A 15,539-nucleotide genomic window follows, 5' to 3' on the forward strand; every position below is an offset into this window, starting at 1 on the left:
TAAAGCTGCTTAGGCTGTGGAAGAAAAGGCCTTCGTTTGCTTTCTTAATCCTTTAAAATCCAAGTTCTCTTGAATCTTTTCACTATAAGAGGCAGAAATAGGAAAAAAAAAAAAAAAGAGAAGAGCATCATTCTCTTAAAAAGAACCCTTTAAGGGCAGCTACTTTATTCAGCCACTATTTCTCAGCACTGTTGTCTCTTTATGACTTTTTCTTTGGCTTTATAAACTTAAGGTGAAGTTTATTATAACGTATATTTGAGCTTAACTTAAGCTCTTTAACTGATGCTTCTTAGCAAATAATTTGTTGTATTTTCGGTGAGTAGATTCTAATGAAACTACATTACTTAAACTGAATAACTTATTGGATCAAAACATTTTAAGTAGTATTTAAGTTAACATTTGTATTAGAAATTTCAATAGTGGACAGTCTTAATTCTCACAAGAAGTATTCATAAATGTTAGGAGTGAAATGTGAGCATATCATTTCCCAGTGCTCTTGAGAGACAATAGGAAAATAAGCAATTCCTTATGTAAAAGTAATTTTGCTGATTTTAGCATCTATGTAGCTCTATTGGTAGATTCTGTCAATTATTACAATACATAAAAGTAAGGAATGGGCCAGCAATCCTGGAGTTTTTTGCATACATGAATGCCCCTGTGGACTACATGTGAGCCAACTCTCAAAAGTGAGAGAACAAGAGCCCATCTGGAGGCACGTTACATTCTGTTCCAGAGGGCATTGAAACCTAACACAGAGTGTGGTGTGTGTGTGTGTGTGTGTGGAATGAATCTGAAAAACCAGGCTGGAAGTGGGTAGAAGGCAAGCTAGGGAAGGGGGACGGTGAGCGGGAATGTTGTGTAGCCCTCAGAGCAATAAAATGTGTCTTCTGCATCATGGAGATTACAGATAGTGGAACCCTGGGTTCTTACTACAAAGAACCTAGGAGCACAGCCATGCAAGAATTCAGCAAACGTGTCAGGCCCAGAGAGCGCTGAGACATCTTAACAGTAAGATATTTCGGGTCCCCTTTACTTGTTCTGTTCTCTCTCCCCTTCTCCAGGCTTGGTAGAGGTGGGGAACAGGAGGCAGAAACTTCAGTCAGTGGACTAAAGGGAGGACAGAAACTCTAGGCCAGGAAAGAGAAAAGGACGATGCACCCTTTCCAGCAAAACCCACCGGCAGCCAGCAGTTGCTGAAAAGGAGAGAAGTCTTACCTTTAAATCAAGATTTGAAGTATTGGTTATTATGTTAGACATTCTAATTTCTGAATTAAGGCTTTGTTTGGCAACTTAAAATAATTGTAGATCTTGATTTAGAGTGATGAAAAACGTCATGGGACTCCCAACTCTTCATTTAGTGGCAGAGGAAGTACTTCCCTCACTGAGCTGTTTCTAAAATGGCAGATGTGGGGGGAGGAATTAAGTTGCTTCTATGGTTTTACCCTATGAGTACAATGCAAAATATGTATAGGTTATTTCTTAACACAAAGATATTAATAATACAGATCTGTTCATCTTTATAATTAATTTTAAATCTCCCCTTGATTTAAAAAAGTTTACTTGTTAAACAATTCTGTCATTCCAAATAATTTTAGGGTTGCCCTTCCACCAAGTGGATTTTGGGTTTTCTTCTCAGATGGATTTCTTAACAGACTCCCTATCTAGGACATATTCTTGCCCACAGCACTGAAAGATAGTAATTCCTCTTTATTTTCACTATTGTTTGAGGTCCTATTACTAAGAAAAAATGGAAGTTGGCAGACAATTCGTAGCCCCTACTACTTAGCCCTCATTTCTGAGTTTGTCATATTAGAACCCAGTTCTCATGTCTGACGAGTCTATGTTCCTCCATAACTTTGTATCTAACTTCCCTCCCAGTATCATTTGGATTTTGCATGGCTTTGGCTTTCAAAATATCTGAATGACTTCTAATTGGATTCTGCATAAGGCTTTGACTAAAGTCACAACTTCTAACTTCATTCTCACCATACCAGAAGGCTTCTGTTGGAGCTTCTTTTTATATCTTCTGTATCTCTTAACTACTTCTTAATATTTTTTACTGCTTCCTAGAAATTAAAAATAGTTCATCTACAATAGTTCATTTTCAGATAGTTGATTTTCAAATCTTGCTTTTTTCTTCTTGTAATTTCTTTAGCTTTCTGTTTCTCCTTTTATCACTTTAACCTTATTGAACATGTTCCTGATATTTCTAGTTGAAGGAATGCTAATCTCTTGTTTGTTGTGCACTGCTCTAACAGTTTGTTTCTTTACACTGTAATGTTTGATTACCATGATCTCATCTTCAGCAGTTATTATGTGTGGGTGTTTGAATTCTCCTCAAGTGTGCACTTACTGAGTGGCTTCACTTTTCCTTTATGTTGCTTTCCTGATGGGATTCCCATGTTTTTCCTGTGTCCATTATTTAGGATTCCGTATATACTTTTCTCAGGTTCTTAAGTGTGTTCCACAGGGCTGGATTGCTGGAAATTTGATCTCCTGGTTAAATGGAATATTAATATGCTATATTTTTACTAGCTTCATGGAGTGTTATCTTTTAATGAGCATTGTCTTGTAGCATAAGGAAAATATTTCAAAAATACTCAACAGACATTCAGTGCTCATACATGTCTTGAGTTATTTGTTACTATATTTATTTAGTGAAAAGGTTTGAGCCAATAGTATTGTAACTGTGTGTATAGTGAGCACTTCATAAATGTTTATTGAATGAAGAGCCTTCTGGTATATATTACTTTACTCATTCCTATTCTTGGAGACTTAGTTCTATAACCCAATATAGAGGAATAAGAATCTTTTAAATTTGATGTCTTCCAAAATATTTCACAGCTTTCATAGCTGGCCAGCACTGTATGAAATAGACTATTGTTAAAGCTTTATCCATTGTAACAGTTACAGTGTTTACTGTGGTAAAGGTAGAAAAACCGAGTTTACTTGGTATGAATGATAAAGGTGAGATTGATTTAATGGCTCATTTAAATTAAAATATTTCAAAAGTAGAGCATGCTTCAGGCATACTTTAATCAAGATTCTGACTCTGTTTCTCTTGGTTTTGCCTTTTGTGTAATGCCTTTGTCCTCAAGTTGGCTTTCTTCATGGTTCTAAGATGGCTGCCAGCAGTAATTTGGTTTGTTTGCTTCCCTGTAGCTATACAGTTTACAATCCAGAGGGCAGGAGAAAGTTGTTTCCCACAACCATTGAACAAAAGACTTTGATCTTATCCTGATTCAACACTTGAAATCAACCACTGTGAAGAAGAGCATTCATACAATGATAGGCTTAGGCCTGGGGTGGTCGCCTATCCCTCAGCACCAAAACCAGTATTAAACCCTAACAAGAAATGGGCAAGGCAAACATGAAGAAAATTGCAAAACTCTACTGAAGGACATGAAAGAACTCTTAAGTAAATGGAGCAACATATTCATGAATGAGTAAACTCAACTATAAAAACATCAATTTATGTCATTTATATGTTATGCTAACCAAAATCCCACTAGATTTTTATGGATAATTCTCAAGTTCATGTAGTAGAGAAACTACAAGAAAGACCAAGGAAGTATTTAAAAAGGAAGAACAATGGGGTAGGATTTTCCCTATCAGATATCAAAATATAATGCTACAGTAATTAAAACTTGCTAGTTGTGTAAGAATAGACAGATAAGTGTAGCAGTACAGAGAAGCCAATTGCATTCCTTGAGATTTACCCAGATGGGTGGAAAACATGTGCATACGAATGTTTATAACAGTTTTATTCATGATCGCCAAAACTTGGAAGCAACCAAGATGTCCTTCAGTAGGTAAATGCATAAAAAAACTGTAGTACGTTCAGACAATGGAATATCATTCAATGATTAAAAGAAATAAGCTATCAAGCCATGAAAAGACATGGAGGAACCTTAAATGCATATTACTAAATGAAAGAAGCCAATCTGAAAAGGTTACGTAATGTCTTATTCCAACTACATGACATTCTAGAAAGGCAAAACTATATAGATAGTGGTTGCCAGAGGTTGGGGGGAGACAGGCATTAATAGGCAGGGCACAGAAGATGTTCAGGGCAGTGAAAATATTCTATGATACCGTAATGATGAATACATGTCATTATACATTTGTTACAACCCATTGAATGTACAACCCCGAGGGTGAACCCTAATGAAAACTATGGACTTTGGGTGATAGCGATATGTCAGTATAGGTTCATCAGTTGTAACAAATGTACCACTCTGGGGAATTATGATTGGGGGAGCCTGTGTGTATGTGGAGGCAAGGGTTATATGGGAGCTCTCTCTAACTTCCACTCAATTTTGCTGTGAACCTAAAACTGCTCTAAAAAATAAAATCTATTTTTTAGAAAATGAAGTAGACCTTAGAAAATATGTTGACATGAAACATAAAGGATAATTCCATGTGTGTTTTGACATGTTCTCCACATTGATCATATCAGTATATGAAGCAAAGGAATTGGGACAAGAAGGATGCCCCCTAGACTTTATAGGGGTCCCTCCCTAGGAGGGGGGTAGTGGTGATGGTGCAGAGGTGGAGAGCAAAGGGGAATTTCTTTAAATACTTCTGCATTGTTTGAGTCTTTTAAAACAAAAATGTACTCATTTTAATCTCTTGAAAATATATTCATATATTGCTTATAATGGGAAAATAATTTTTTCTTCAAGTTTTATTGAGATATAATTGACATACAGCACTGTATAAATTTAAGGTGTACAGCATGATTTGATTTACATACATCATGCCTTGATTACCACAGTAAGTTTAGGGAACACCCATCATCTCATATAGATAAAAAATGAAAGAAATAGAAAAAAAAATTTTTTTCTTGTCATAACTAGGATTTACTGTCTTAACTTTCATATATAACATATAGCAGTGTTAATTATGTTTATCATGTAATACATTACATCCCTAGTACTTATTTATCTTATATCTGTAAGTTTGTACCTTGTGACTGCCCTCATCCAATCCCCCCAACCCCTGTCTCTGGTAACCACAAATTTGATCTCTTTTTCCGTAAGTTACTATACTTTGTTAGCTCCTATTACACAACATAATGATTCTGTTTTTCTGTACATTTCAAACTGATCACCATGATAACTCTAGTTGTGATACATCACCGTACAAAGATATTACATAATTATTGACTATATTCCCCACGCTGTACATTTCATACCCATGACTCATTTATTCTGCAGTTGGAAATTTTTACCTCTTAATCTCCCTCACCTATTCCTTTCCTCCACCACCCCCTTTCCCAGGAAAAGGATTTTTTTTTTTTTTTTTTTTTTTTTTTGTGCAGTACAGGGGCCTCTCACCGTTGTGGCCTCTCCCACTGCGGAGCACAGGCTCCGGACGCGCAGGCCCAGCGGCCATGGCTCACAGGCCCAGCCGCTCCGCGGCACGTGGGATCCTCCCGGACCAGGGCACGAACCCGCGTCCTCTGCATCAGCAGGCGGACTCTCAACCACTGTGCCACCAGGGAAGCCCGGAAAAGGATTTTTTAAATAGTAGTTATCTATGCTCATAATATAGAAAATTTATAAGTATGTTCTACAATACAGAGGTAACCATTTGTTAAGTTTTGTGCACTTTCTTGCAGTTTTTTGGGGGGTTTGAGTTTTTTTGGTGATAGATAGGCTCTCAAATGTATTGACATTTTTGTTTCCAGCTTTTTAAAAACTCTGTTCTGTATCTGTGTCATTAAAATTTCTTTTAAAACGTTTCCTTTGGCTACATAATTGTGACACATCCATACTATGAAATAATGATTTAACATTTCTCTATTGTTAAGACAATTATATAGCTCCCATCTTTATATATAAATATATCTTTATAGTGTTCATTGTTTCCTTATGATTGATTCCTAAATGGAATATTGCCTTAAAAAATAAATTTTAAAATTGTAGATACACTAATAAGAGTTTTTAAACATATGAAATCTTAAATTATACTGCCTTGCTTTTTTTTTTTTTTTTAAGGAAAAACAAGACATAGAACCTTTTTTTTCCATAACATACCGTACATGGGTTTTGATAAAGCAGTAGACTGTTTCGGTTTCTCTTGCTATTACCTCTTTTCCCCATCCTCTGTTCCTTGACATTCTTTCCCACCTATGAAAACTCTATATTTTTTTCATAATGCTTTGAAATTTGTTTTATTTCTGAAAAGGAGCAAATCAGAATTCCAGTGCAGCCAGCTTGAATCAATCTTCCTGTTTCTCTTCTGAATAGGCAGTTCCTCCAGGCAGCTCTTTAGAAAACATTGGCATTATGTTTCTGAACCCTGAGTATCTGTATAGGTGGTCTGGAATGCATTAAAGAGAAGCATTGTGTCAGATCCTTCCTCAAGTCTAAAGACGAATTCCTGTTCTTACTAATTACAAGACATTTTTGTTGTTGTTGCTGCTGCTGTTTTTTCTGAGTTACTTGGTTTTAAAAATTATTATTTGTTTAGTGAAAGTTGGAAATGGATTTGTTACAGTGTTAATATGTAGTTGGCTCTTGTTTTATGTTATAGAAATGTGTCAAGAGAGTTTGCTCTTTAAAGGAATCCTGTGGTGAATACTTTTCTTAACTATAGAGTATTACTTCTTTTTCTATTTTTGTAAATGTGAACTTTTGTATTTCTTTCAGTGACAGAAATATTGAGATATTTTGTTTCTAGTTCAGACTACAGTATTTAGCAATAATTCATTTTTGCTGATGAACTAGGTAATATTCTCCCATATATTAATATCTTGTGTGTTTTAGTTGGGTTTGTTACTGCAAGAAAACAGGTTTTTGTGTAGTCCAGTAGTTCTCAAAAGTGTGGTGCCCCTAACCAGAAGCATGTTAGAAATGCAAATTATTAGGCTCTATCTCAGACCTCTACTGTTCAAAACCTGGGAGGTGGAGCCCAGCAACCTGTGTTTTAACAAGCTGTTCAGGTGATTCTGATGTGTGCTAAAGTTTAGAACTTGTGGTTTAGATAATACCTATAGAGTGGCTGAAAATCTCAGCTCTTAATCACTTGAGGGCTGGATTTGGTTTAATTCCAAGGTATGTGTTAGGAACTATAGCAGTATTGCTTCTAAGCGATATGTAGATGAAAAACTGGTAGCATGGGCTGCCTCAGAAGAGTTGCTTTCATTGTTTCCAGTAGTTGAGGTTTTAAGAACTAAACAGAGCCAAGAAGCCTTCACTATTGAGTTGAAGCAAATTGTTTCAGTACTTAGGATAACTAGCAGAAGCTTCTCATTTGATAATTTCATTTAGATTGTGCCTCCCTCCATTACCAAGATACTTAAAATGAGAGTCATGAAATCACATTTAAAATACATAAGGTTATCTTCAGAGTTAAGGAATTCCTGAATTAGCTCTCTTTCAAATGCTTTTAAGTTGTAAATAATTACAAGCAGACATACAATACCTGGAAGACACTTCATTAATAGAATTAAGATATATGTCCATTAATTATTGGCTAATTTTTACATAGTTCTTCATTTTTTGGGTAACATCTGCCTACTTGTTTATTTTAAAAACATTTGTAATGGAAAAGTGTTATGCTAATGTATGTGTGTATTTTTTCATTGGAAAATTCTCTACTCCTGAATTCAGATGTTACATGCATTTATTAATTACTTCAGGTGGGTCATTCAGGGTAGAATATTAACCTTTTAAACAGAGTGTTATTTTATAAGTGAGAACCCTTGTTTTAAAGAACAAGATCTCTTTGCTAAATTTAGGGCTTTAAAGCTTATTTTGGCTCTTAACTCTACAGCAGATTTTTGTTTTTTTAACTTAGGAAGATAATTACTCTCAAGAAGAGGTATAACTGGTTTGGTGGTGGTGTCTTCTTGGCATCATAGATGGATCTTGTTCATGCTATGGATTAGAATCAGGGACTAGAGAGCCATTAAAGGAAAACTGACAATGTTCCCTTTGTGCATATTGAGAAGTGGAACATTTCCCAAAGTCAGGGTAAAGCTACAAACTTTTTGAAGTTACTGTTTGTGATTTTTAAGAAAAAAAGGGTATCTAAATTTAATTCACCCTCTACATATAACAAGGTCATATGGTGAAACGTCAGTTTCTTAGAATCAGCCAAAGGAAATTACTCATCCGTTCGTTAATTATTTCCCAAATGTTCATAACTCAAGAGTGAGTGAGGAGTGGAATATATTTTTAAAAAGCCCTTACCCAATCAAATGAGTCTAAAATTTCTAACTAGTTTATGTAGCAAAAAATGTGATGGAGAATTTAGTATTGAGAATTTCCTGTGATTATTTATTTAATCTTGGGCCCAGGTGAGATTAATAAAATTGAGATGGGGAGGCAATGTTCTGAAGTTAACCAGTCCTTTTTGGTGTGGGCCCAACCACATGCTAATGAATATTCTGTATCTAAGGTCTCTTTAGGCTCGTATTATTTAATCCTTTTACAATATAACTTACTACTTTCTAAGCTTCATAAAATGCTTAAACTGCTCACTTTTAACGTATGTAAAACATGCCTAAAATTGGCAACAATCTAATAGATTTTTTCTTCTCTAAGAACTTAGTATACAGTGATGTGTTCATTTTTTATTCTATGTTAGTGAAACAGGTCACAGTACTACCAGCCTATAAGAAACAGTATAGAGTGTTTCAAACAAGACTTTCGTCAGAAGTGAAATGAAATGTGAAGAGAGAATTTATATAAAACAGATTTTTTTTTAACTTTCAAGTTAAGTTTTTAACTAAATAATATACCTCAAGTTATTTGTGTTGGGGGCGGGGAACCTAATAAATCAAGACTGTAGAAAAGATTGAAAGCATATTGTACATTTTTTTGTATAGTATAAAAAGAAATATTTTAAACTTTTTTTTTTCAGTCTGCCCTAATGATTCATGGTACTTGGTTTTCTTCAAATTAGAGAACTTAGTTCCCAACGTAGTCTTTGACATTTTTGTTATACTGACTTGGGCTGAAGACAAATCTCATTTTGTCTTCTTGATTCATAAACTTTATGTTAAGCAAGTTTATCTTAGCAAACCATTTTATTTGTTTCAATTTTCTAGTTATCTGAGGGAAACCAAAAGCACGCAAACCTGCAGAAAAGCATCGAGAAAGCTAAAATTGGCCGACATGAAACGGTAAGTTTGTATCTGTAGATTCTTTAATAATGTCAATTCTAAATAGAAGAATAAAAGCATCGAGCTTCCTGTGAGGAGGATGCTGTTCCCACTAGAAAAGAAGTGAGTCACAGCAAAGGCTGTGAACATTTGACCTGGTAGGATTCCCTAATTGTGAATCTAGATTTATTATTATTGTATTAAATTGTGTATAGCAGTGTAGCATAGAAGCATAAACCCTGGAGCCAGACTGCCTGGGTTTGAAAGTCTCCTAAACTCTTTCTTCTCGGTTTTCTCAGTTGTAAAATGGGGAATAATAAAATCTATGTCCCGGGGTTATTGTGTGATTAAACTAGCTAATATTTGCAAAGCACTTAGAAGAGAGCCTGGCACAAAGTAAGCCTTATATAAATGTTTATGTAAATTTTTAAGAGTCAGCTTTTTAAGAGTCTTGGCACTGAATAAATTGAAAACTATCGGACTTCCCTGGTGGTGCAGTGGTTAAGAATCCGCCTGCCAATGCTCTTCCCCATGCCACGGAGCAGCTAAGTCCATGTGCCACAACTACTGAGCCTGAGTTCTAGAGCCCCAGAGCCACAACTACTGAGCCTGCGCACCACGACTACTGAAACCCGCATGCCTAGAGCCCGTGCTCTGCAACAAGAGAAGCCACCGCAATGAGAGCACCGCAATGAAGATTAGCCTCCACTCGCGGGAACTAGAGGAAGCCCAGGCACAGCAACGAAGACCCAATGCAGCCATAGATAGATAGATAGATAGATAAATTTAAAGAAAGAAAGAAAACTATCAATACAGTGTCTTCATGGCCTTGTAATATTTCTAAATTATTTACATGAATTTTGACCTACTATTTTATTTTTTAAAATGTTAGGGGTTTTTAAAAATTCACTTTACTTTTTAGTTTTATCATTATCTCAGGTATGGACTTATGACTTGAAAAAATGTTGAAGATCAACATGAACCTCTAAGCATTTCATCTCAACCTCTATTTGTACCACTTGTGAAAGAGACTCAAAAACTTGTCACAGGGCTTCCCTGGTGGCGCAGTGGTTGGGAGTCTGCCTGCCAATGCAGGGGACGTGGGTTCGAGCCCTGGTCTGGGAAGATCCCACATGCCACAGAGCGACTGGGCCCGTTCACCACAACTACTGAGCCTGTGCATCTGGAGCCTATGCTCCACAACAAGAGAGGCCGTGACAGTGAGAAGCCCGCACATCACTATGAAGAGTGGCTCCTGCTCGCTGCAACTAGGGAAAGCCCCTTGCACAGAAGCAAAGACATGACACAGCCAAAAATAAATAAATTAATTAATTAATTAAAAAAAAAAAAAAAAAAACTTGTCACATTGTATTGGGTTGGCCAAAAAGTTCGTTTGGGTTTTTCCGTAACATCTTACAGAAAAACCCAAACAAACTTTTTGGCCAACCCAATAGAAAAGAATACATCACAGGTTTACATGGCTTTATGCTTTTCAGAGTTATTTTACATACATTCTTTCATGTGAATAGTCAGGACAGTGACAGATAGGAATTGGAGAATGGTAATTGCTGAAGAATATTTAAGGGAAGGTAAGTTCTGGGCGTAACCTGAAACGGTTCTATTTCTTCTTCAGTTGACAGCAATTACCACCTCTTTATCTGATCCTGTTTTTTTCCTTTGATTTGGCAATAACTTGTAGAAGCACCTTCAACTAATGGTGACATGTTCATGCCCCAAAGTAGTCAGCCAGTCTGCTGAAGGTTGCCCAGTCCACTGTAACCACTGAAACTAGGAAAAAAAAAACCCACTAGCAAACGCAGTTGGTACCTACAGCTATCAGATTATAGTAGTTCAGAAAGACTCCTGAGAAAGATGAACTCTTGTGTTCATCCTGAGTTCACTAGTCACAAGTTTTCAGAAATATCTGAAAGCTTTTTCTATCTACTAGATATTATTCATGGTGATGATGATACTGCTGATGATGGTAATGAAGAAAAAGTAATAGCTAACATATATATTCTGCTTACTATGAGCCAGGCAGGTACTGTTCCAAACACATTTTCTATATTGAATCCTGCCAACAGTCTAAGGAGGTAGCTACTATTACTATGTGCATTTTTGCATTTGAGGAACTGAAAGCAAGAAAAGGTTAAGTAATTTGGCAAAGGTCTTGGTGCTAATAACCAGGCTCCCAACTCAGGGTATCTGGAGAGCTGTCATTGAATTCACACAGATAGTCACCACCCTGCTTCTTCTGTCTTCATTAGCTTTTTCTCCTCTTGTTTTTCACTGTGGAGTATGTATAATTTGGGTGTTAATAGCAAATAATGATCATCTTATATTGCAGTTATTTTTAAATCTCTCCTATGCTATGCTAATGTGGTATACACTAATCATATGTAACAATTTACATTTGAATTAAAAGTAAATACGATTAAATTCAGTTTCTCAGTAACAGTCACATTTCATGTACTCAGTATCTCTATGTAGTATCCCTATGTAGTTCCCTGCATTGGAGAACACTAATCTAGAACATTTCTATCATTGCACAGTTCTGTTGGACTCTGCTACTTCGGAGGTCTGTACATGCATTCTGTTATATAACTGCTAGCAAAAGTAGCTTTCTTCACTTGGAACCAAGAAGAATAGCTTAAGGCAAAAGTAGAAAAATACAAGTACAAAAATACAAGCTAGCAAGGAACCTTAAACAAGTCCCATCAGGCAGTTTGAACTCTTATTTGGTTTTGCCTCAGACTTTTCCTGTAATTCTGTACCGTAACCTTTTCCAGTATTTGGTTTTTATTTGGACTTATTTTTCACACATATGAACTGAATACCGATAGCACTATTACTTCTACCTGTTAGTGAAAACTGTGGCTAGAAATTTCAAATGGTGTTTATTGGATCATTTTGTGTAAAAGCTTTATTCTGGTTTACCTTTAAAGGAAAGTGATGGGAGGTCACAAGCTACAGTTCTGTTATTTGTGATATTTTTAAAGGTTAATCATCCTTGAAGTCTGGAAAATTATCTAGAACACTTTCGAGGAAAATTTTATAATGATTGATGTTGCCATAAAATATTACTTACATATATATAGATACAATCTTGCGAAACTACCCAAGAAGTGGTATAATTTTTTTCCTAATGTGATGACAGTCCTCTTTTGAGTTCAGACATAGTTGGTAACCTCTCATCTATTTATGAGCATTCCATTCTACATATTAATTTCCATTCAGTTAACATATATATAAGATAATTGAGATTGCAGAGAAAAATGAGAATTGAGTTCGTTCTTATACTATAAATATATATGTATATGTATATATAATATCATCAAAACCTAATGCGTATCAGTTATGAGAAAATCAAATGTTTATAAAATGTATAAACTTATGGCATTTTGTTTGTCTTAATTGTACATAATGTTATTTTGAATACAGGAAGAGCGAACCTTGCTAGCAAAAGAGCTTTCTTCACTTCGAGACCAAAGGGAACAGCTAAAGGCCGAAGTAGAAAAATACAAAGAATGTGACCCGCAAGTTGTGGAAGAAATACGTAAGTTTGTATTACACCTTGAGGGTTTTTAACTTTGCTAACAAAGATACTTTATACTTCTGGTTGCCTGGTAACCATTCTCCACGTATATGAGAAAATAAAGCCCTTAATAATACTAATATTGCATTAATATTTGCATTAAGGAGCCTTAATGTTAAAGCACTGAACAGTGACAACTTTGAAATTATGAGCATTTCCAGACTAAGGACGGTCGGTGGGGTAGCAGGATAAAGACATAAAATATCGGCTTAGGAAACCGAGAAGTCAGAGAACAAGTTGGCCTCAAGTACCTTGACTCCGGAAAGAAATCCACCATTATCTTCTAGGAAAAGTAATACCAAAAAATACGAGTTTACAAGTTGCAGAAAAGTAGTCTGTGTGTTGACTTGCTTTTTAAATATTCCAATGATGTTTTTCCTTACTTTTAAAACAGAGTCCCCAAAGCTTCATTTTCAGTATATTTTTTACATTTATGTAAAGATAGAATTTTGAATATTTGAGGAAATGAAAGATACTGCATTTAATTGCTTAGAAAAGTATGCATAACTTTCCTCGTATTCTTCTGTTTTAGCCCGTCTTTTCATTTAGGAAACTTTATCAAGTGAAACATCTAGAAAAACTGATATTATAGTATGGGATTGAAGACTTTGAGAGAGATTGAAAATATTTGGTATTTTTAAATTAACCTGAGACCAGTTTGGTTACAATTAACTTTGATGGTATTCTTTACAATTACAAAAAAATTTAAGCAGTTCAGTTAGTATAATCTAAAGTTAAACTTAATTTTAGAGACAGGTTCCGCTTTGCACAACTCCAGGAGATGCCATGCAAGTACGTGTAGTCCATGCACGGCCTAGATAATATGTAGTAGCCCTGGTTCAGCTGATTACCCAGGGTGATTTTCAAAGCAAAGTGGAGGCAGAAGAACCCTCTGAGCCAGTCATTGTCTGTGAATTAAGTACTTGGGGAGACATGTGAGCTCTTTTGTGCTGCCCATGGATTCATTTCATTTATCATCTTCCTGCAGAAGAAAGTACTAACTGAATGTGCTACAAAATTAAGCACTTTAATCTGTTTTAAAGTTTTAACTAATATCAAATGACCTTCAGTGAACACAAGCACATAAAAGCAGCAGGAGACAAGTTAGGAGTTCACTACTAGGAAGTGAGGGCTGCTCATGATTCACCTTTAAAAGGAGACACAGACTGCTTGTTAAAGAGGACATCAAATGGTGTGTATCCTATCTAGAGCATTTTCTTGTGAAAGAGCATTTTAGAAACAGTTTTCTTACCCAGATTTTTAATACCTTCAGGTGGTTTATTTTCCGGATCAGCATAGCTATGCCCTCTAGCAGTTGATCATGGAAATTCTGTTTTCACAGTAACCAAATGTGATCCTTCATTTATCACTTTTACTTGGTTCTACCTTCCTTCCTGATTTTAGTTTTGTGCAATTCTTGGACTTTTTTCTTGAAGTACCAACTCTTTGCTTACCCGCCTCATTCCCTTTTCTGTCTAGGGACCCATAGCTCTTAGCCATACCCAGTGAAGGCTTCTGCTTTTTCACTTTGTGGTCCCCATTGTATTGCCACAGCTCTTTCCCTGGGCAGATGACCCTGACTGATACCACCTCCACTTGTGACCTCTCATTGTTAGTCCTTTTCACAATTTGATGATTTCTGTCCACACAGAAATGACTAAAACCTCTTATTTAGACTTACAAAACTATTCTGAAATATACTGATTGTGATCGTAAGCCAGTGGATCATCTTGAGGTACTGAAAATCACTAAGAGTAGAGAATTATGCCAGACTAATTCATGAAGTGGGAAAACTCATTTCAAGCATGTAACTTCAGATGTTGATATCCCTTGTACCTCTGAATCATGCGGCAATTTTGGCAAGTGCATCACCTCTTAGAAAGGTAATAAAACTTGAAGGAAGACGTTTCAAGTATGTTAAGGATGGTGTGTTTTCTGGAGAGTAGAATAGCATAGTTGAGATAGAAGTTGCAACTATAATTTTATACTGGTTGCCTGAATTCTGGTCTCCATCTTTACCCTTAAATTTCTTGCCTTTTGGGAAGTCTGAGATCTTCTGCCAGCATTCAGTAGGTGTTCTGTAGGAGTTGTTTCACGTGTAGATGTATTTTTGATGTATTTGTGGGGAGGAAGGTGATCTCCACGTCTTACTCGTTGCCATCTTGAAGGTTCCCCCCAAGATTATTGTTTTTATTAAAATGTGCTTTTTGATAATGATGGGCTTCATAGGATTTGGCCATGTGTTATTGCAGAACAGATTATACTAGATTAAAGGATTATGAGTTTCACAAATTTAATAGGATTCGGTTCTTAATAACATGGCTATAGTACCCAAATTATAATAATCAGGCTTATCTCTAAGTCCGTCATCGCTTATTTTGAAACAAGTTTTCTGCTGATAATAGCTGTAACCCTTATGTTCATGTAGATAGAGCTATGTATTATCTCTTATTTCTCAATAATTCCTGCAGGAAATATTTATATTTCATCATGTCAATTGAATTATTGATATCACTAAACAAGTATTAACAAGATTAGTTGCAAATATCCAAGAAATGAGAAGTAAAAGCAATAATAAATTTTTATTTTAGCTACTCTGAACATTATTTAAGTGAGAACAGATAAAATAAGTTGTAGTAAAAACTGAATTCTCACAATAAAGGGTTTGGAAAGTAAATCTTAGAAGTATTTAAGAGATTTTCTTAGAAATAAGTGCCCAGATGACAATGAAAATGGTGGAGTGAGGACCTTTGAAAATGTATACTTCCATTCCATTGTTACAACTTTTCCAGAATTTTAGAAACTGAATGAAGAATTGTCTGTTCAAGA

The 15,539-nt window shown here is 35.7% G+C and overlaps 1 protein-coding gene across 2 annotated transcripts in view; it reads left to right on the forward strand.

Moving 5' to 3' along the window:
* Window positions 1-15,539, forward strand: part of MND1 (meiotic nuclear divisions 1) — a 72,152-nt gene that overhangs the window by 42,503 nt on the left and 14,110 nt on the right. For both annotated transcript variants that reach the window (XM_081224937.1, XM_081224938.1), the window contains exons 5-6: window positions 9,062-9,136; window positions 12,557-12,671. In XM_081224937.1, the coding sequence (XP_081081063.1) occupies window positions 9,062-9,136; window positions 12,557-12,671 (190 nt within the window). The remainder of the gene's footprint in view (window positions 1-9,061; window positions 9,137-12,556; window positions 12,672-15,539) is intronic.

The sequence above is a fragment of the Mesoplodon bidens genome (assembly GCF_964165515.1).
Source record: "Mesoplodon bidens genome assembly, chromosome: 1".
Taxonomy (NCBI): domain Eukaryota; kingdom Metazoa; phylum Chordata; class Mammalia; order Artiodactyla; family Ziphiidae; genus Mesoplodon; species Mesoplodon bidens.